We start from the raw sequence: 21,325 nt of genomic DNA, 5'->3' as shown, positions 1-21,325 counted from the left end.
GTGTGTGTGTGTGTGTGTGTGTGTGTGTGTGTGTGTGTGTGCGCTTGTTGGGGGGGAGGCAGCATAACAGAATGTAGGGGTAATTCAGATCTGATCGTAGATGTGCTAAATCTAGCACATCTACGATCATTTTCTCAGACATGCGGGGGGACGCCCAGCGTCCGCCCCGCATGTCTAGCTCTGCCCCCCCCCCCCCCGCACGGGTGCAAAAGCATCGCACAGCGGCGATGCTTTTGCACCTGCGGAGTAGCTTCCCAGGTCCTACCTGCCGCGTCCCGGGTCACAGCGGCTGCGAGTGACGTCACGCAGTGTCTGCGCGTGACATCACGCAGTCACCGCAGTCCACCCCCGCAACGGTCCGGACACACCTGCGTTGTCCGGACCACGCCCCACCAACTGCGTTCTAACGTCGTTGGCACGCCCCCTCCCGCTCCGCGACCGCCTGTGCCTGTCAATCAGGCAGAGGCGATCGCAGCCCTACATGCTTTTAGCATCTCACTGGGCTCCCGGGGCATCAATCCGAAGTAGGCCCTTTGACGGATCCCTTGCACCAGGTATAGGACTGGTGAAAGTATGCACTGATAATCATGAAGATTATTTCCACATGCAGGTGTATTGGGGTAGTGTCGCATAGAGCTACAGTATTTGGCATAAGGGTGAATATCTGCAATGCAGTAACAATTTGTGTGCACCTATGAATCATTACCATAGTCCTTAAACTTTAACTTAGAGATTCTTTGTTCAACTTACAAAGACTTAATAGACTGAGCCAGTATTTTAAAGCTGTGGCCTCAGATAGATGTAATATATACAGAAGAACCTAGAACAAAGTGGTTGTACATTAAATCTTCCTCTGTCACTTATGCTGCATAAAATAGTCCAGCCATACAGTATAATGCAATCATAAAATATACTTTAAAGACATAATGTAAATAAATGTACACTAGAACTTTAAAACCAATCAATCTGTAGAAATGCAACTGGTAATAGTACACAATTCCTTGACCTTCACTACAAGGTCACTAACGGCTGGCAGTAGCTGATTTGGTGTATTATTAGCCAATGATGTAAACGTCCCTGGAAGGGAGATATATGCAGTATCTGCATCAGCAACGAGACAGAAAGCATTAGACGCCAGCACATGAGATTTCTCTGTAAAATAGCATTTTGCAAGAATTGTTTATTTTTATTGTACACAACTTATTTTAAATATAATGCTAATCTTTACTAGTAACAAACCTTGGTTTAGACTAATGGTGCCCATAAACTTGTGCAATGCCCCGCGGTGCGACATCGCGGGGCATCGCACCGGCAGTTCAGGTGCGATGAAATCGCGCCTGAACTGCCAAAGTGATTACCATGCGATCATGCGATAGATTGCATGGCAATCACGTGACGGGCATGTCACCGCCGAGTGGGAGCGGCCTCTGGCCGCTCCCGGCGGGTGCCTATCGCGCATCGCAGTGCGATATATCGCATGTGTTTTTAAAAACACATGCGATCACACTGTGATGCAATAAATATTAAGTGCAGCACATACTATCATGAGACACGATATTCGAGCGGCGTGCCAACGCATTGCGTCGCATGGTACCTTAAATGTGAATACAAGCCTTCGATTTCTCTCACAGATGCGGTCAAAATCGAAGGATTGTATGCCATATCTCACAAGTGTATGGGCTACATTACAGTTAGCTGGCTATTTTTAACAGTGAGGTGTGGTGAGGTAAATGGCTGAGGAGGCACTGGCTAGTACTAGAGCCAGATTTACACACAAAATATGAGCCCAAGGGTACATCTGGGCATTATACACCGGTGCAGCAGTATAAACTCCTGGATATTTGGTGAGGTTTGATCAGAGATGTGTGGAAAAGACAGGCACTGCCTCACCTGCCATAGACTTTTTACTCCAGAGTTTTGACTATTAAAATGATTCGAATAATACGAAGAAGATATTTCTAAAATATTCTTTATATTTTTCATATACTATATACAGTGAAAACTCTGGCGTAGACTGGAGCATTACAGGAAAGGCTCTGCCTCACCCCACTGCACGTTATGAATATTAATTTTACACTTTATAAACTTACCATAAACCCCTTCATCCAGGAGTTCCAGAAACTGTTTGACAAACATTAGCATTTCGTCACGTGTCAAATCCACAAGTGAGATCACACAGAAACCCAGACTCCTGAGAAGGACAGACAGCTCGTACACATCCACCATTGGGGCCAGGAGATTGGGGTGATTCAAGTAACCATTATTACCAATCAATAATGCCACTTTTCCAGATGCTGTCAGGTTAAGAACAAAGGATATTAGATCACATGGCAAACATCTGTTGTCATCCATTTCTAAGCATAAGCCACATTTTGCCATCTATTTATTACATCAATAGATGACTGATTGGGGGGCCAGTCAACAGAACCAACCTCAGCTATTTGATAAGCTATCTTATGTTTTAATGAGTTTACGGAATATTCCGTTTACACCTTATTGCTAACACAAGAACAGTAAAAGAAACCCCAAAACATATCAGAAAGTAAAGAAGTAAAATTGATCTCCCTCCACAATGATCATGGCACATAGGCCCTCATTCCGAGTTGTTCGCTCGCTAGCTGCTTTTAGCAGCATTGCACACGCTTGGCCGCCGTCCTCTCGGAGTGTATCTTAGCTTAGCAGAATAGCGAACGAAAGATTAGCAGAATTGCTACTAAAAATTCTTTGCAGTTTCTGAGTAGCTCCAGACCTACTCACAGATTGCGATCAGCTCAGTCCGTTTAGTTCCTGGTTTGACGTCACAAACACGCCCTGCGTTCAGCCAGACACTCCCCCGTTTCTCCAGACATGCCTGCGTTTTTTAGCACACTCCCGGAAAACGCTCAGTTACCTCACAGAAACGCCCCTTTCCTGTCAATCATTCACCGATCAGCAGTGCGACTGAAAAGCACTGCAGGATCCACAGCAAAACTGCTAAGTTTTTAGTTAAATAACTAAGCGCATGCGCCCTGCGTGCCTTGCGCATGCGCAATTTGCAACAAATCGCAGCATAGCGAAAATCAGCAACAAGCGACCAACTCGGAATGAGGGCCCAAGTACTTTCCATGAGGAAACTAGCATTGCTAATTTGTGAATATACTATTATTCTGACAGAATAAATTAAATTTAAATAATTGCAGTTAGTTATATGGGGTACACATATTATGCAACACTGTACAGAGAATGTTTAATTATTCATATCAGTCCCCAATTAAGCTTACATTCTATAGTCTCTATCATATGGACGCATGTACACTGAGCTTAATTGTTTTTTGTTGCCAGAAGCCAATTAACCTGCCAGTATGTTTTTGTAGTCTATGAGAGACAGAGAGAGAGAGAGAGAGAGAGAGAGAGAGAGAGAGAGAGAGAGAGAGAGAAAGAGGAATAAAATAAAAGTAACGCAAAGCTTATTCTATTATCAAAACTACCTTATACCCCAGATACCTCATAAGATACTCACCAAGGTACTTGCCGGGTGGTCTTGGACCTGTAAGGATGAACAGTAACATTATTCTAAAGTAGCAACACTCCCGGGTTTGGTTCGATTTGCCAGCTGTCAGGATGCTGTCAGTCAGAATACCAACTGCGGCATTCTGTTGGTCGGAATCCCAACAGGGGAAGGTAAGTATACTTACCTTCACCACCTGGCCCCTAAACCCTAACCCACCATCCCTGCAGCCTAAACCTAACCATCCCAGGTGGTGCCTAAACCTAATTCCCCCTCCCCGCAACCTGAACCTATCCCTCCACCCCGCAGCCTAACCCTAACCGTTCCTGGGGGAGCCTAACTCCCCCCCCTCCCCTTGCAGCCTAAACCTAACCCACCCCTTCTCTGTGTGGCTTACCCCTACAGCGGGCCGGTGTGTTCTCATTCGGCATCCCAGCTGTTGGGATTCTGGCACCGGGATGGTGAACCTATTTGGGATGCCGCAGTCAGCACTCCGAATAGTGTCTGGATTCCGGCGTTCGTATTCTGACTGCCGAGATCCCAACAGCCAGGATGCCGGACACTCCCAATAATGTAAGCAATTTGGAAATGTTCCCTTGCACACTATGAGCCAGGGTTGAGTTTATTTATATAACATGTCCACAAATTATGGTACACCGCCAATAAATGCAAACTAGTTATCAAACTAGTCTAGGCTGCAATAAGGCAGGTCATATAATACACTTCGGGAACCAGCTCCAAACGACCTGGTGTATTAACAGGAGGACATGATAACGTGAGAGTTCAACAATCAAAAAAATGTAAAAAAATCCTCACACTATGATTAATGCTTATCTGAACATTTCTTTCATTACCTTGCCATATTAATGGCTGTGGGGATTCCCGCAGAATGAGCTCTTCATCTGAAAGACAAAGCCTGGTATTGTGAGGAAAGCTGCATGCGCTTACTCTTTAGTCAAGAAAAATATTCAAACTTAAGGAAACTTACTGTACGTGAAACTCTTGTGTTATTTACCTAAGGTAAGTTCAGCAGCTTCGCTCCATCTTTCCCCATGGACATTAGAAACACAGCAAAGATAACTACCACAGTCCCCTGGCTTCACCGACTTGATCTAAATTGAGATATGCACATTATTACTTTAAGTAACCTGGTAAGGGACTGGAGAAAGGAAATAGGTTTCATGTAAGTGTCAAATATTTCAATTTATATCATTAGGACGTCTGGCAAACTTGTGCCTGATCTTGCAGTAATAATAATAGTGTCAGTGAAACTCTGGGAAAGTCACAGATGTGGTGGGTCATTTCATAGTTATTCTCACTGCTGCTCCATAAAGTAAGTCTCTTTCCCTCCATAAAGGTTTATTTTATTTTTAAGTACTGGATTGCCGAGTAGGAAGAAAGAACATGGGTGGTCATTCGAGTTGTTCGCTCGTTATTTTTCTCTCGCAACGGAGCGATTAGTCGCTAATGCGCATGCGCAATGTCCGCAGTGCGACTGCGCCAAGTAAATTTGCTATGCAGTTAGGTATTTTACTCACGGCATTACGAGGTTTTTTCTTCGTTCTGGTGATCGTAATGTGATTGACAGGAAGTGGGCGTTTCTGGGCGGAAACAGGCCGTTTTATGGGAGTGTGTGAAAAAACGCTACCGTTTCTGGGAAAAACGTGGGAGTGGCTGGAGAAACGGAGGAGTGTCTGGGCGAACGCTGGGTGTGTTTGTGACGTCAAACCAGGAACGACAAGCACTGAACTGATCGCACTGGCAGAGTAAGTCTCGAGCTACTCAGAAACTGCACAGAGAAGTCTTTTCGCAATATTGCGAATCTTTCGTTCGCTATCTAGATAAGCTAAGATTCACTCCCAGTAGGCGGCGACTTAGCGTGTGCAAAGCTGCTAAAAGCAGCTTGCGAGCGAACAACTCGGAATGAGAGCCATGGTTAGCAATGGTGTGTGGGGAGGGATTCTTTTTATATTAACCTCTTCAGTGGTATGCCCGGACTCCTATTGGCCGGGGATCGTGCTTAACAGTGTAATAGCTTATGCTGATTTCCGGGCGCCGCTACGGAGTCTGGAATCAGCGCTGACGCTGGCGATCCCGGCAGGTGTTCCCCCGTGGGCGATTGCCCTCCTATACTTCCCCCCAGAATTTTCAACCCCTGCACTGCCGGATTTCAGCACTCGCTGGGAAAAAAACCCACCCTTGGAGGTGTGTATTTTATAAAATGCTGTATTATAAGGCAGTGAATAATTGTTTATGATGCTGACAATGCCCACGGGTATTACCCTGCTGGCGATCGCCCTCCTGCACTCCCCCCCCTGCACTTTAACCCTTACACTACCTAATTTTAAAAACACAACATGGGAGGTGTGTATTTACAAAAAAAAAAAAACACACCACTGAAGGGGTTAAAGGTGTTTGAAATTGGGTGTGTGTTTTTTGTTCTGTATATGTTGCACTACTGCAGCAGGCCCTATATGCTGGGGTATGCTGACGCTTCTAGTTCTACAAGTGCTAGCATGATTGGCTACTATGGGTATGTTAGCACACAGCGGAAAAATATAACTAAATAAAACTCATGTTTACGTAAACATTAGACAAACAAAATGTATGAATGACCTTATAACATTCTAGACTGTTTATATAAAACATTGTACCTGCTTGGTCTGTAACTTGGGCTATATTTACAGGGTTTCAGTTGGAAATTTAAAGCACACCGGGCTTTACACTTATGGCCAATTTAAAATTTAATCTCAAACCCACCGAGAAGCATCAGCTTACAAAATCTACAGCTATGATGGGATAAACCCATGTGTCTTTTTATTATAAAACGTTGCAAAAAAATAAAAAATATACCTAGACTAAAACAATTACCATAGACTAAAGCCTCGTACAGACGGGGGAGATGTGTGCTGAGTGATGCACACATCTCTCCCCCCGCTCAGCACACAGCGAGATGTGTGCTGAGCGAGGAGGGGTACGGGCCTGCATGCAAGCCAAATCTAGAGGTGGTGATAGCGACACGCGGGACCGAGCATTGCTGTCGCCGGCACCCTACACACGGAGAGATCCATGCTAAATTTCTAAGCAATCTAGTCAGATTGCTTAGAATTTAAGCACGGATCTCTCCGTGTGTACCCCACTTTAAAGCAATTTCCATAGCCTTCTAATGGAATACCTTACATATATCAACTTTGCCGTGTAAAAATAGGTGACCTGGACCTAATGCCACACACAAACTGAAAATCTACTGTCTTTCATTCCACAAACATAATAAGAACATAAACACTTGTAGAGCTGTGCCCTGTGGGCACATCTGTGGTGCTGTCCCTAGCTGGGGACAGCGCTGGGGCAGCTTGTCTGTCCCCAGCGCTGGGTGCGTGGCGGCGGGTGTCCGGTGCAGGGATTACCCTTTTCCCTGCACCGGACCAGAGGCATTCGAATGTTGGCGCCCTCCGGGAGCCAATCGCGGCTCCCGGAGCGGCAGCCAATCAGAGAGGGACGCGGTGAGCCAATCGGCGCTCGCCGCGTCATAGGCCCCGCCCCCGGCGTCTGACGTCAGACGCCGGGCGGGAGCCTGAAGAAAAGACCGCGCGCGGGGGCGCGAAGGCAGAAGAAGAGCCGGACGGGGAGCCAAGACGGTGTGGACGAAGAAGACGCGACGGGCGGGAACAGAGGTCAGCGCGCGCGCGGAAGAGCACGAGGAGGAGGTCAGCGGTCGGGCTCCGGGAAGAAGATGTCCAGCGGCGGCTGGACACGGAGCAGCGGAGGCGACGCCGCTGGCCAGGACGGGTCAGCGGCAGAAGAGGACGCTGGAGTTCCCTGGAGCAGGTGAGGCCTCGGTGAGGCAACCTTCACCCCCTCCCCTCTTCCTCCCTCGACCACCAGGGACGGGCATTAGGCCCGAGGGCACAATTCAGGCACTAGGCCTGTGGCGCAGCTAGGAGTTTGGGGGCCAATATTTGATTAGGTGGTTTGGGCATTAGGCCCAAGCCACCCTACCCCTGTGGCACCAGTTAGGCGGGCACTAGGCCCGGGGGCAAATCAGGCAATAGGCCTGCGGGGCATTAGAGGGCGTTAGGCCCTAGTGTATTTTTGGCAATTAGGGAATATTAAGGTGACCCTGGGCACAAGGCCCAGGTCACCCAACGGGCAATAAATTAGGCGGGCGCTAGGCCCGTGGGTGAAGTCAGGCCTCCGGCCTGGGCGCAGTCAGGGGGTGCTAGGCCCAGAGAGTAAGTACCCCCCCCCCCCAAGGTGAATAAAGGTGGCACTGGGCGCTAGGCCCAGGCCACCCTGAGGTATTTAGGCAGTCAGGCCTGAGGCCCACATAAGGGAAGGCACAGGAGGTGGGTAGGCCGTGCGGTGCCCACCCCCTTCCAACGGCAGGTAGGGATTAAAAAGGGACAGCACCGTTTTATGTTGTATTTCCGATGCGTGTGTTACCGTGCAGGGCAAAATGTTGTTATAGAGTTTGTGCATAGTTGTGTTGCACCACTTACACTTAGGCCAGTTTGAGGGCTTTGTTATGCAGTTAGTGTAGCGGACGCACACTAGATTAGAGTTAGGCCCTGCACGGCTGTTTCTCTCCTTGCCTCCTTACAGGGACCTGTAAGTGGAGAAGATCGGAGTACAAGACGTAGGACGGTGAGTAACATCTGTCTGTGTGTTCCTTCTGTGTGTCCCGATCTATCTCCCTTCCTTCAGGGCAACGGTGAGCCTTGCACGCCGGTGCAAGGTAGAATTTCCACCTGGCGCGAGAGTGCCAATAGGTGAAATTCGGGCTCTGAGGCGGACGCCTGGGATGACCCTCACCTAGCCCGAAAGCACTATTTTTCTTTAGGTCGGAGGGCGTTTCGGTCCACAGTCCGGAGGACAGCACTCAGAAATCTCCTTCCTCCTAGGTCGTCGTGTCCGGATCCGACTGAAGATTTCCAGGTCCGTTGAAGGTTCCGGTACCTGAAGGTGAGAGAGAGCGGCGCCTGGTGAGTACCGAGTCTACACCTGCACGGCAGCAGGCACCACCACACGCACCGCAGCCGCACCTCTCACACTTGGCGTAGTCGGCAGGATCAAAGAGACCGGATCACGGACACGATGTGGAACGCCACCAAGAAGACCTCCCTGCGGACGGCTCCGGAGAAGACTCACCCCCGGATGTGTGCGGACCAGAGCAACTGGGTGACGGTGTCTGGGGCAGACATCCTGAAGATGGTGCAGCGGTCGATCCAGCGTGGAAAAGAAGAGCGCCGGGAGAAGGGGCGCAAGAAGGCCGCTGTGACGCCCTGCAAGAAATGTCGGCAAACAGGGCACTTTGCCAGCGAGTGTACTTGGCGAGAGACGTCCCCAAAGAAGGTGGTCCAGGAAGCGGACCGAAGACGTCAGAAGGGCCAAGCGAAGAAGGAGTCCTGGTGTTTGCTCTGCGGAAACTACGGGCATGAGCACAACAGTTGTCCCTGGGACGAAGAGTTGAGCCAAGACGAGGTTGATTCCTGGTGTGAAAACTGTGGAGATCCCCGACATCGGCTCCTGGAATGTCCATGGACGGAAGACAGGACGGACTACGAGGCCACGGTGAAGCAGATGACGGAGTCTCGTCAGCAGCTTTGGGACCGGGTGGCTGCAGAGCCTGTGTGTGCGCTCTGCGAGGCGAGAGGACATGCGCTTCCCGATTGTCCGTGGAATGAAGACCGGATGATTGCGGATGGTCGCGCCCAGAGATGGGAGGAGGAAACCAGGGAAATGGAGCGGAAGACCCTGCTGGAAGTTAGTTCGCAGGTGCCCATTTCCTCTGAGCCGGAACAAACGGGTGAAGATTCCCCAGTGAATGAGGTGGACAAGGGACCCGTCTTGGAGAAGGTGGCAGTGGCCCTCCCTTGTTGGAAGTGTCGGCGACCAGGACATGCGGCCAGTGAGTGCCCCTGGGAAGATGCCGCGGACCTACTCTGTCCCAAGAAAGTGACCCCAGTAACGAAGGATCCTTTCCCGCAGCAGGCGGAGGTGGACGACTGGGAGGAGAAGAGACTACGCTGCGAAGAACAGCGTGAAGACCCAGTGACTGAGACGTCCGGGATCTCCCCGCGATGGAACCGGCCACGTCCAGGACGTGCGGAACAGGAGTGTCCTGGGTACCAAAAGATGCCAGCGGAAGCGAAGGAGTACGCTGAGGAAGTCACGATGCCAGCGGAAGCGAAGGAGTACGCTGAGGAAGCAGAGGTGCCAGCGGAAGCGAAGGAGTACGCTGAGGAAGTAACGATGCCAGCGGAAGCGTAGGAGTACGCTGAGGAAGTAAAGATGCCAGCGGAAGTGAAGGAGTACGCTGAGGAAGCAGAGGTACCAGCGGAAGAGACTAAGTACGCTGAGGAGGAAAACAATACCCCAGTACAGATATCGGAGGAGGACTCGGACTACGGTGAGCTGTCCGCCGATGAATCTCTCCCAGGACAGATGGAGGACGACTCTGGCATCGGAAGCACCGACGAGAGTGACTGGCAGGATCGGGTGGAGTCATGCTCCCAGTTGAATGCCCTCCGTGAAGAGGAGGAGATAGTCCTGGAGCAAGAATACCTGCCGGGAGTGCCGAAATGGACGGACGTACGGGGAGAGGATCGCGATGCCGTGGGAGGACCCGTTCCAGAGGAAGACACAGGACCTTTGGAGATGCCCCACGAGGAAATGCAACATGTGGTGGCTGTTGCCCGGGAGGAAACGGATGCCCCGGAGGATTCCGCTGTTGGGTGGTGGTCGATACCACACCCGGAAGACAGGGACGAAGCCACAGATGATATCGAAGGTCAGGAGTGGGTGACTGTTGTCCCCGTGGAAGAAGATTCCCCATGGTGGCCAACGTCGAGCGACCGTGAGGAGATGCCACTCCCCCAGAGGATCCGCCGATGGAGGTCGGGAGGTAAGAAGAGGAACCCGGAGCTGGAGGTGGAAGGAGGTGGGGTCACAGCCCGTCCGGGCTGGGCCCTCGAACACAACCTCGCCGAAGGGACCTCGGAATCCCCTGACCCGCGGACAAGGGACATCGTGAGGAACTTTGTAGGGACTACAAAGGAAAAAGGGGGGGGAAATGTAGAGCTGTGCCCTGTGGGCACATCTGTGGTGCTGTCCCTAGCTGGGGACAGCGCTGGGGCAGCTTGTCTGTCCCCAGCGCTGGGTGCGTGGCGGCGGGTGTCCGGTGCAGGGATTACCCTTTTCCCTGCACCGGACCAGAGGCATTCGAATGTTGGCGCCCTCCGGGAGCCAATCGCGGCTCCCGGAGCGGCAGCCAATCAGAGAGGGACGCGGCGAGCCAATCGGCGCTCGCCGCGTCATAGGCCCCGCCCCCGGCGTCTGACGTCAGACGCCGGGCGGGAGCCTGAAGAAAAGACCGCGCGCGGGGGCGCGAAGGCAGAAGAAGAGCCGGACGGGGAGCCAAGACGGTGTGGACGAAGAAGACGCGACGGGCGGGAACAGAGGTCAGCGCGCGCGCGGAAGAGCGCGAGGAGGAGGTCAGCGGTCGGGCTCCGGGAAGAAGATGTCCAGCGGCGGATGGACGCGGAGCAGCGGAGGCGACGCCGCTGGCCAGGACGGGTCAGCGGCAGAAGAGGACGCTGGAGTTCCCTGGAGCAGGTGAGGCCTCGGTGAGGCAACCTTCACCCCCTCCCCTCTTCCTCCCTCGACCACCAGGGACGGGCATTAGGCCCGAGGGCACAATTCAGGCACTAGGCCTGTGGCGCAGCTAGGAGTTTGGGGGCCAATATTTGATTAGGTGGTTTGGGCATTAGGCCCAAGCCACCCTACCCCTGTGGCACCAGTTAGGCCCGGGGGCAAATCAGGCAATAGGCCTGCGGGGCATTAGAGGGCGTTAGGCCCTAGTGTATTTTTTGCAATTAGGGAATATTAAGGTGACCCTGGGCACAAGGCCCAGGTCACCCAACGGGCAATAAGTTAGGCGGGCGCTAGGCCCGTGGGTGAAGTCAGGCCTCCGGCCTGGGTGCAGTCAGGGGGCGCTAGGCCCAGAGAGTAAGTACCCCCCCCAAGGTGAATAAAGGTGGCACTGGGCGCTAGGCCCAGGCCACCCTGAGGTATTTAGGCAGTCAGGCCTGAGGCCCACATAAGGGAAGGCACAGGAGGTGGGTAGGAGGTGGGTAGGCCGTGCGTTGCCCACCCCCTTCCAACGGCAGGTAGGGATTAAAAAGGGACAGCACCGTTTTATGTTGTATTTCCGATGCGTGTGTTACCGTGCAGGGCAAAATGTTGTTATAGAGTTTGTGCATAGTTGTGTTGCACCACTTACACTTAGGCCAGTTTGAGGGCTTTGTTATGCAGTTAGTGTAGCGGACGCACACTAGATTAGAGTTAGGCCCTGCACGGCTGTTTCTCTCCTTGCCTCCTTACAGGGACCTGTAAGTGGAGAAGATCGGAGTACAAGACGTAGGACGGTGAGTAACATCTGTCTGTGTGTTCCTTCTGTGTGTCCCTATCTATCTCCCTTCCTTCAGGGCAACGGTGAGCCTTGCACGCCGGTGCAAGGTAGAATTTCCACCTGGCGCGAGAGTGCCAATAGGTGAAATTCGGGCTCTGAGGCGGACGCCTGGGATGACCCTCACCTAGCCCGAAAGCACTATTTTTCTTTAGGTCGGAGGGCGTTTCGGTCCACAGTCCGGAGGACAGCACTCAGAAATCTCCTTCCTCCTAGGTCGTCGTGTCCGGATCCGACTGAAGATTTCCAGGTCCGTTGAAGGTTCCGGTACCTGAAGGTGAGAGAGAGCGGCGCCTGGTGAGTACCGAGTCTACACCTGCACGGCAGCAGGCACCACCACGCGCACCGCAGCCGCACCTCTCACACACTCACTAAACACAGCTAATATAATTGTTCTTGTACACTATAATCTATACACTTGTTTTATTTTTATTTTTAAATAACACTTTAATGAAAATTAGGCTGTCTTTGTCTTTTATATTTACATGTATTTATAGAGGGATTCAAAGGGGTGGGGGGGGGACACCAAGGCACTCCCTCTGTCATTTTTATTTTATTTATATTCAGGGTCACCTCGAGGGCCATTCGAGCTGAGCGACAGTGCAGTGATGCCAACCCATAGGGGGTACTGTGGGGCTGCTACCATTGGGACCAGTGACTGGTGCTGACCGCAGGCGCCAGAGGCAGCACCAGTGCTGCATTAATAAAAACAGATGTGAGCTGCCTGTATCCCGCCCCCGCTCTGTTACAGCTCCAGGGACAGATCACACCGCTGTCACTCCCGCTCATAAAGGAATGGTGTGTGCGTTGTGTGTGGCTGGTCCTTTTCCAACACCAGCCACTAATGACATGCTGTGAGGAGTCCCTACTCCCTCCCCTCTCTGAGACCCCATCCCTTCTGAATCCTGTCTCCTAGCAACGACCGCGACCCGGCAGGGAGACAAGCCGCAGCGGCTCGTAACAGAAAGGAAGGGGTAAAAGGGGCAGGCAGTACTGGTGGTAGGGTGGGGTTGATGAAGTGCAAATTAAATCATCTTGCTAGGATGGGAACAGCATGCTTCACCAGATGCACTGAAATAAACCAGACACAGCTTTCTGAAGGCCTGCGTAGGATGTAAACATTCACACCACACATCTAACAAGAATAAATACACTAATGATTAACATCAGAAACATCTGTGCACACTTATTTCTACATTAATAATAATACTGCAGACGGATCCTCCCGGGATACACCAATCCCAGTTATAAGGCCTGCTGCTGCACTGCAGATATAGGGAACACACACTACTGCAGGGGGAGACACACACAATGGTGTCACAATGATCTCAGTAGTGATGTATATTTCCTCATTGCAGTGACCTTTACTTCTCTCTACATCATAAACGGCTTCCCTCATGCTAATTCTTCCCCCTGTGCCATCCCAGGCATAGCAAGCCTACGCTACATACAGGCCATCCTGCACACACACGCTGCTAGCGGCCACTGGGAGCATCTACCTGGCAGGAGGATGTGTGCATCTATGTACTATGTAATAGCCTGAGGATTAGCCCTGCCACTGCTACACCATCCTGTGCATGAAAGGAAGGGTATGAGTGCCCACAGCAAGCGACCTCCAGCTGACCATACTCCTCCCTTCACAGTGCAGGTGACTGCGGGGCATTACCATACCCAGAGATCTATGCTCCCTACAGATGATGCATCCCTACCATACATAATTAAAATTATACTGAGTGGAGGACTAGGGGTAGAGAGATGGGTATTTATCACAGTATTTACTTCAATCAAATGAACAATAAGGCAAATTGCCATCAGTGTCTTAAGACGGTAGTCGCTCCGTATGAGCAACTCGTGTTTAATGTGCGCAGTCTGTAGGAAATGGATATTCTGTCAGAAACCCATTTACACATTAGTCTTTCATTTTCTACCTGTTAATCGTTATAGCAGAACTCACAGGATGGATGTCCTGGAACTGAAACTAGGATAGAGCTGGCAGGGCGGAGACAGACCAAGCTAGGTTTTATTTCTGTATAAAAGATTTTTACTGGGGACATCATCTCTCTGCCGCTATATATTCTGTGCAGACCTGTTCAGTTTTAAGTCCACCCTGTATGACTGGAAAATAAAGAATTGATCTCTAGCTCTGAAAAGACTTATTTACACCAACACTTTGCACAGTCACTCACACAAGAATGGTAAATATTGGGAGGAACCGCAGATAAATTTAAGACAAACTTGGATATTGTCCTGACAAGACAAAGTATTCATGGATTCTGGTACTGTATTTTAGGCTGGAAGGGATTTTTTCCCTACAGGCAAAAAAAACGTGCTTAGATTATTGTTATTTGCCATCCTCTGGCTTTGACCTGTACACCTGCTCCGGCAGGGATGGTCACAATTTCTCAGACCTACCTAGTGGAATGCGGATAGTACGGCACTCAATGTTAGCCCGGCAAATACTGAGAGATCTGTCAGGCACAGTATAGAAACATCTTGGCATGCAATGAATGCCTAAATAGTACATACTGTGCACATCACATATTCCAGCACCCAGGTATCATGCCCACTAGTAACAATGCACCCCATATACACTGGGTCATAGCCTGTATACGCACGACTGTCTCCCAGGGCACAAATGCCGGCTAAGGAAGTTCAGGCAGGCACGGGGTACCACGCTGGCTCGCTTCATGTACACAGCGCACACATCTTGGTGCAATGACAATGAGAGGCACTCACCATTGCAGAGGAGGAGAGGGTGGCGGCACTTCGCTGGGAGGGTGGGGCCAGTTTCTGCCAGATGCTGTGGCATAAGTATATGGTGCTGGCAGATGCTCCCAGGGTCTGTGGCCCTGAAGAGGATGCAGAAGCGCTACTGAAGACTGACCTGAGGGCTCAAATATCAGGGCGGCGATCACAGGAGACAGTCCGGCGGAGATGTGACTAAAGGTCACTGAGGGTCGGGGACAATGGGAGTGGCCCATTCCACCCCTGCACACCGCACTACATAGATCAAACTGAAAATAAACTACAGCTCCCAACAGCCCTGTAGCGGGGCCTCCTGGGACTCGCTGGCCCTACGCGGCCACTTTGGCTGCTTAGCGGTCAATCTGCTACTGGGAAGGGTGCTATCTGTGGGTGAGGTGGTGGTTTTTAAAGTTATATGGTGGTGCATTAATGTTATTTGTGTCGGATGGGGTGGGGTGTGTATTAGTGTTATGTGTGTGGTCTATTACCATGTTGGGTGCATTATTGTATGGGGTCAGGGTGTATTAGTGTTATCTGTGCGATGTATTATCATGTGGAGTATATTATTGTGTGGGGTGGGGAGGTATATTAGTTTTATCTGTGTGGTGCATTATTATGTTTGGTGTATTATTGTGTGGGGTGGGTTGGTCTATTAATGTTATCTGTGTTCTTTTTGTTATATCAGGTGTATTATTGTGTGGGGTGGGGATTGTCACAACTGAGGGCCTGAGCTGACGGGAGGCAGCCTCAGTTGTAGGGGCTGAGATGTAACGGAACCTGGGAGGTTGTATCAGACCCCTAGACATGTAAGTAACATGTAGAATAACTGCCCGAAGGCGTGACCACGACAACCAGGATAAAAGTCAATGATGTTTATTATGACAAACTCCGTAACACAGCAGCAGTAAAAGGAAACATGAAAGTCAACAGAGGATAAATACTATTCCTGGGTACTACAGGGTGGCAAGGGCCACAGGCACTGGTAGTGTGAGACAGTTCTTATAATCTTCTAGTTGGAAAGTCCTTACCAGGCCTGACTGTAGCAATGGAGAGAACCCAGGATCGTACCAGCTGATGTTCCAGGAAAGGCTGGGCTGCTGAAGGTAAAACGGCTGCTGTGGATACTGGCTGGAACCAGACTGTTGTTGGTACGGAGTGGATACTGGCTGGAACCAGTTAAATAATAAACGAACTTGAGAGCGATGAAATAATAATGAAGTTTGGAGTTTGAGAGCGGTGAAATAATAATACCGGTGGAGAGTGGTAAACTGCAGAAAAGGACACCGGCCCTTTAAGAGAAGCTATACACTGCTGGAAGCTGGGCTGGAAGCAGGTGATTGTTTGAGAGCGGTGAAATAATAATACCGGTGGAGAGTGGTAAACTGCAGAAAGGACACCGGCCCTTTAAGAGAAGCTGTACACTGCTGGAAGCTGGTGATAGTTGTAACTGGAAACAGGTGAGTCCAGAATGGATCGGAGAGTCAGGCTACACCGCAGATGGAATGCTGGTGCGGGTCTCTATAGCAGAAGTCTGGAGACAGGAGCTGGAACCTGGAAGACAACCACAGGAGAGAGACAAACTGGAACTAGGTTAGACAACCAAAGCACTGACGACTTCCTTGCTCAGGCACAGCTTACTTATACCTGCAGCAAGGAAGGGGTTGGCTAGGCAATTATGCAAATCAACAATACAGACAGCAGATTGGTGGAAATGCTCAGATGACAAAATCCAAGATGGCTGCGCCCATGCAGACACTTGGAGGGAAGTTTGGTTTGTAATCCATGTGAGAATTGAAACAGTAATGGCGACGCCGGCCACAGGAGACAGGAGACGCCAGACTGACAAGCGCACATTTAACCACGCGGGCACAGCGGAGGCCGCGGCTGATGAAATCACCACTCTGACATTCTGCATGTGGAAACTCAGGAACAGCGGGATCCGGTCCTGGAACGCTGAGCCAGCCTTAGGAGGCATCTGAAGGGTAAGTAATGGCGTCCAGATACCCGGATCGTGACAGCACCCCCCCCTTTAGGAGTGGCCCCAGGACACTTCTTAGGCTTTAAAGGAAACTTTGCGTGGAAATTTCGGACCAAGGCAGGAGCATGGACGTCTGAGGCATTGGTCCAAGAGCGTTCTTCAGGACCATACCCCTTCCAGTCAATGAGGTATTGTAACTGACCGTAACGGAAACGTGAGTCCAAAATCTTGGCCACCTCGTACTCGACTCCCCGTTGAGTCTGAACTTTGGGAGCTGGAGGAAGTGCGGAATGAAACCGATTCAGGATCAGCGGTTTCAACAAAGAAACATGAAATGTCCTGGGTATTTTCAAGAAGGATGGTAACTGTAACCTGTAGGCAACAGGGTTGATGACTTGTTCAATTTTGAAGGGTCCGATGTAGCGAGGTGCAAATTTCATGCTGGGAACTCTCAACCTCAAATTCTTCGTGGACAGCCACACACGATCACCCACCTTGAGAGCAGGAACCGCTCTACGCTTCCTATCGGCAAACTTCTTATACCTGAATGAGGCTTTAAGCAGGGCTGCGCGGACGTTCCTCCAGTTATTTGAAAACTGACGCAAGGTGACATCCACTGCTGGAACAGAAGTTGCGGGAAGCGGTTGGAATTCTGGGACTTTAGGGTGGAATCCATAATTAATGAAGAATGGTGTAGAAGAAGATGAGGAATGGTATTGATTGTTGTGGCTGAACTCGGCCCAAGGAAGGAGTTGAACCCAGTCATCTTGAGAGGAAGACACATATATACGGAGGAAGGCCTCCAAGTCCTGATTCACCCTCTCGGTTTGACCATTGGTCTGAGGATGGTAAGCCGTGGAAAACTTTAACTTGACTTGGAGGGCTTGACACAAACTTCGCCAAAATTTGGCTACAAATTGTACTCCACGATCCGAGATGATCTCTTCAGGAAGACCGTGAAGTCGGAAGATCTCTTGTATAAACACTTGAGCCAACTTGGAAGCTGACGGAAGACCGGTGAGAGGGATGAAATGTGCCATCTTGGTGAACCGGTCAACTACCACCCAGATGGTATTAAACTTGTTGCAGATAGGTAGATCGGAAACAAAGTCCATCGACAAATGGGTCCAAGGTCGACGGGGAACAGATAATGGAACCAGTTGCCCCGCAGGCGACTGGCGGGAGACTTTGTGTTGGGCACACTTTGGGCAGGAGGCAATAAATTCCATAACGTCCTTCTTCAGAGTTGGCCACCAGTAGGACCTAGAAATAAATTCAAGGGTTTTCTGAATGCCTGTATGTCCAGAAAAACGGGAAGCATGGGCCCAATGCATGAGCTTCTTCCTTAGAACTGGCTTAACAAAACTTTTCCCTGGTGGAGGCGTAGAGTCCATCCCTACCGTGGAGAATGCCAACGGATTAATAATAGGATGCTTGTCTGCAGACTCGGACTCATTTTCTTGCTCCCATGAGCGGGAAAGGGCATCGGCCTTACGATTCTGAGAACCCGGACAGAACTGGAGTTTAAAGTCAAACCTAGAGAAGAAAAGTGCCCATCTGGCCTGACGAGGATTCAGACATTGTGCGCCTTTGAGATATAAAAGATTTTTGTGGTCGGTAAGTATGGTGATTGAGTGGGAAGCTCCCTCCAACAGGTATCTCCACTCCTCCAGAGCGAGCTTGATGGCTAGCAACTCCTGATCGCCAATGGCATAGTTGCGCTCAGCTGGGGAGAACTTCCGGGAGAAGAAACTGCAAGGATGTAGATGTCCATCTTTGGCCCTCTGGGATAACACTGCTCCTACTCCAACGGAGGAGGCATCTACCTCTAAGATAAAAGGAGAGTCGGTGTCGGGCTGTTTCAGAACTGGTGCAGAGATGAACCGTTGCTTCAGAAGGTGAAAGGCCTGTGTAGCTTCCTCGGACCACTTGGACGGATTAGCACCTTTCTTGGTTAATGCAGTGATAGGCGCCACAATGGTGGAAAAGTCTCGTATAAATTTTCTATAATAATTGGCGAACCCTAAGAACCTCTGGACCCCTTTGAGGCTTAAGGGTATAGGCCAATTCTGGATTGCTTGGAGTTTCTCAGGATCCATCTCTAGTCCGGAACCGGACACAATGTAACCTAGAAACGGAATGGTTTTAACTTCAAACACACACTTCTCCAATTTACAATAGAGGTGATTGACACGGAGACGGGAAAGAACCTCTTTTACCCAGAAACGATGATCTTCGAGATTATTAGCAAAGATGAGGATGTCGTCTAGATAAACCACGACATGGCGGTACAAGATGTCCCTGAAAATCTCATTCACGAAGTGCTGGAAGACTGCTGGAGCGTTGCTCAATCCGAAGGGCATGACGAGGTACTCATAATGTCCGTCACAGGTGTTAAAGGCGGTCTTCCACTCGTCACCCTCACGGATTCGGATGAGATTGTAGGCACCCCTCAAGTCCAGCTTTGTGAAAATAGTTGCACCACTAACTCTATCAAAGAGCTCGGTAATCAGGGGTAAAGGGTATCGGTTCTTGACGGTAATGTCGTTCAGACCTCTGTAGTCGATGCACGGACGCAGACCACCGTCTTTCTTCTTAACGAAGAAGAAGCCTGCGCCGGCTGGAGAAGAAGATGGTCGGATGAAACCCTTCGCCAGGTTCTCTTTGATGTACTCTTCCATGGAGTGTGTCTCAGGCAGAGACAACGGATAAGTTCGGCCTCGCGGTGGAACCTTCCCTGGAATGAGGTCGATTGGGCAGTCCCATTCTCTATGAGGAGGAAGGATATCAGCAGAGGCTTTACTGAACACGTCCATGAAGTCTTGATATGGAGGAGGCGGAACATCAGATGACCTGGGGAAGGAAGAACAAACAGGAAGAACTTTGGCTAAACAAGTCTCAGCACAGGAGGGACCCCATGCCAGTATTTGCGTAGTCGTCCAGTCAATTGATGGGTTGTGGAGACGGAGCCATGGAAGGCCTAAAACCACTGGATGTGTGGCTCTTGGAATCACTAAAAAAGAAATATACTCAGAATGAAGAACTCCCACTCTCAGACGAACTGGAAGAGTCCTTAAGGAAATGACTGCGTCAAAAATCTTGCTGCCATCCACGGCAGTCAAAGAGATGGACGAGGACAGTCTCTCGGTGGGTAGGGACCACCGTTTAACATAAGCTTCGGTTATGAAATTCCCAGCTGCTCCGGAATCAAGGAGGGCAATGACGTTCCTGTAACGTTGAGCAATTTGGAGCGACACTGGGAGGTTACAGTCATGAGGAGATGGAGAGGAGATCATTACTCCTAGCCGGCCCTCTCCTTGGCGAGCTAGGATATGGAGTTTCCCGGACGTTTGGGACAGGCATTGATAGTGTGCGACGGAGCTGCACAGTAGAGACAGAGAGACTCAGAGAGACGTCTTCGGCGCTCAGCGGGAGATAGACGGGAACGACTAATTTGCATAGGCTCATCCTTGGATGGAGATGGTTGACGAAGAGGAGGAGCAGAAGATTTAGGAGTAGATGATCTTCCTCGCTCGGTTGCTCTCTCTCTGAAACGTAGATCAACCTTCGTGCAAAGAGAAATTAGCTCATCCAACTTAGAGGGCAAGTCTCTGGTAGCTAACTCATCCTTGATGCGTTCTGATAAGCCATGCCAGAAAGCAGCATACAGGGCCTCGTCGTTCCATGCCAGTTCGGATGCCAGGATTTTAAACTGTATAAGATACTGTCCCACAGTACGTGTTCCCTGGCGTAAACGGAGAATCTCAGATGAAGCAGATGTTATCCGGCCTGGCTCGTCGAAGATGCGCCTAAAAGTAGCTACAAAGTCAGTATAGGAGGATAGCAGGGGATCAGACTTCTCCCATAAAGGTGATGCCCAGTCAAGGGCTGAGCCACTGAGAAGGGAGATGATATAGGCAATTTTGGTACGGTCACTGAAGAAATTGCCAGGTAGAAGCTCAAAGTGGATTTCACATTGATTGAGAAATCCCCTGCAGAACCTTGGAGATCCATCAAATTTTGCTGGCGTTGGAAGATGAAGATGTGGACTGGAAATGGGTAAGGTGGGTGGGGTTACAGCTGGTGTCACTGTAGTGGACGCACCGGACGTGCCAGGTCCACGGAGGGTCGTTTGAATCCCATCCAGCCGTGTAGAGAGATCCTGGAGACAGCGGATGATGTGGCCCTGTGCAGCCTCCTGATGTTCAAGTCGGGCTGCCAGTTCTTGCATCGGCCTGGCCGCTTGATCCTGGTCTCCGGCTGGATTCATTAGGTCAGTGCTTACTGTCACAACTGAGGGCCTGAGCTGACGGGAGGCAGCCTCAGTTGTAGGGGCTGAGATGTAACGGAACCTGGGAGGTTGTATCAGACCCCTAGACATGTAAGTAACATGTAGAATAACTGCCCGAAGGCGTGACCACGACAACCAGGATAAAAGTCAATGATGTTTATTATGACAAACTCCGTAACACAGCAGCAGTAAAAGGAAACATGAAAGTCAACAGAGGATAAATACTATTCCTGGGTACTACAGGGTGGCAAGGGCCACAGGCACTGGTAGTGTGAGACAGTTCTTATAATCTTCTAGTTGGAAAGTCCTTACCAGGCCTGACTGTAGCAATGGAGAGAACCCAGGATCGTACCAGCT

At 50.4% G+C, this 21,325-nt stretch overlaps 1 protein-coding gene across 1 annotated transcript in view; it reads right to left on the bottom strand.

Moving 5' to 3' along the window:
• The window catches only part of LOC134932275 (mucosa-associated lymphoid tissue lymphoma translocation protein 1 homolog), a 122,855-nt gene that overhangs the window by 55,855 nt on the left and 45,675 nt on the right, over positions 1 to 21,325 (bottom strand). Inside the window, exons 6-9 of the mRNA XM_063926569.1 lie at positions 4,503 to 4,599; positions 4,342 to 4,389; positions 3,500 to 3,526; positions 2,091 to 2,294 (exon numbers count right to left, since the gene is read on the bottom strand). Coding sequence (XP_063782639.1) covers positions 2,091 to 2,294; positions 3,500 to 3,526; positions 4,342 to 4,389; positions 4,503 to 4,599 — 376 coding nt within the window. The remainder of the gene's footprint in view (positions 1 to 2,090; positions 2,295 to 3,499; positions 3,527 to 4,341; positions 4,390 to 4,502; positions 4,600 to 21,325) is intronic.

The sequence above is a fragment of the Pseudophryne corroboree genome, chromosome 6, assembly GCF_028390025.1.
Source record: "Pseudophryne corroboree isolate aPseCor3 chromosome 6, aPseCor3.hap2, whole genome shotgun sequence".
Classification (NCBI taxonomy): domain Eukaryota; kingdom Metazoa; phylum Chordata; class Amphibia; order Anura; family Myobatrachidae; genus Pseudophryne; species Pseudophryne corroboree.
The sequence above is the reverse complement of the archived record's forward strand: the minus strand, read 5'-3'. Positions and strand labels throughout refer to the sequence as shown.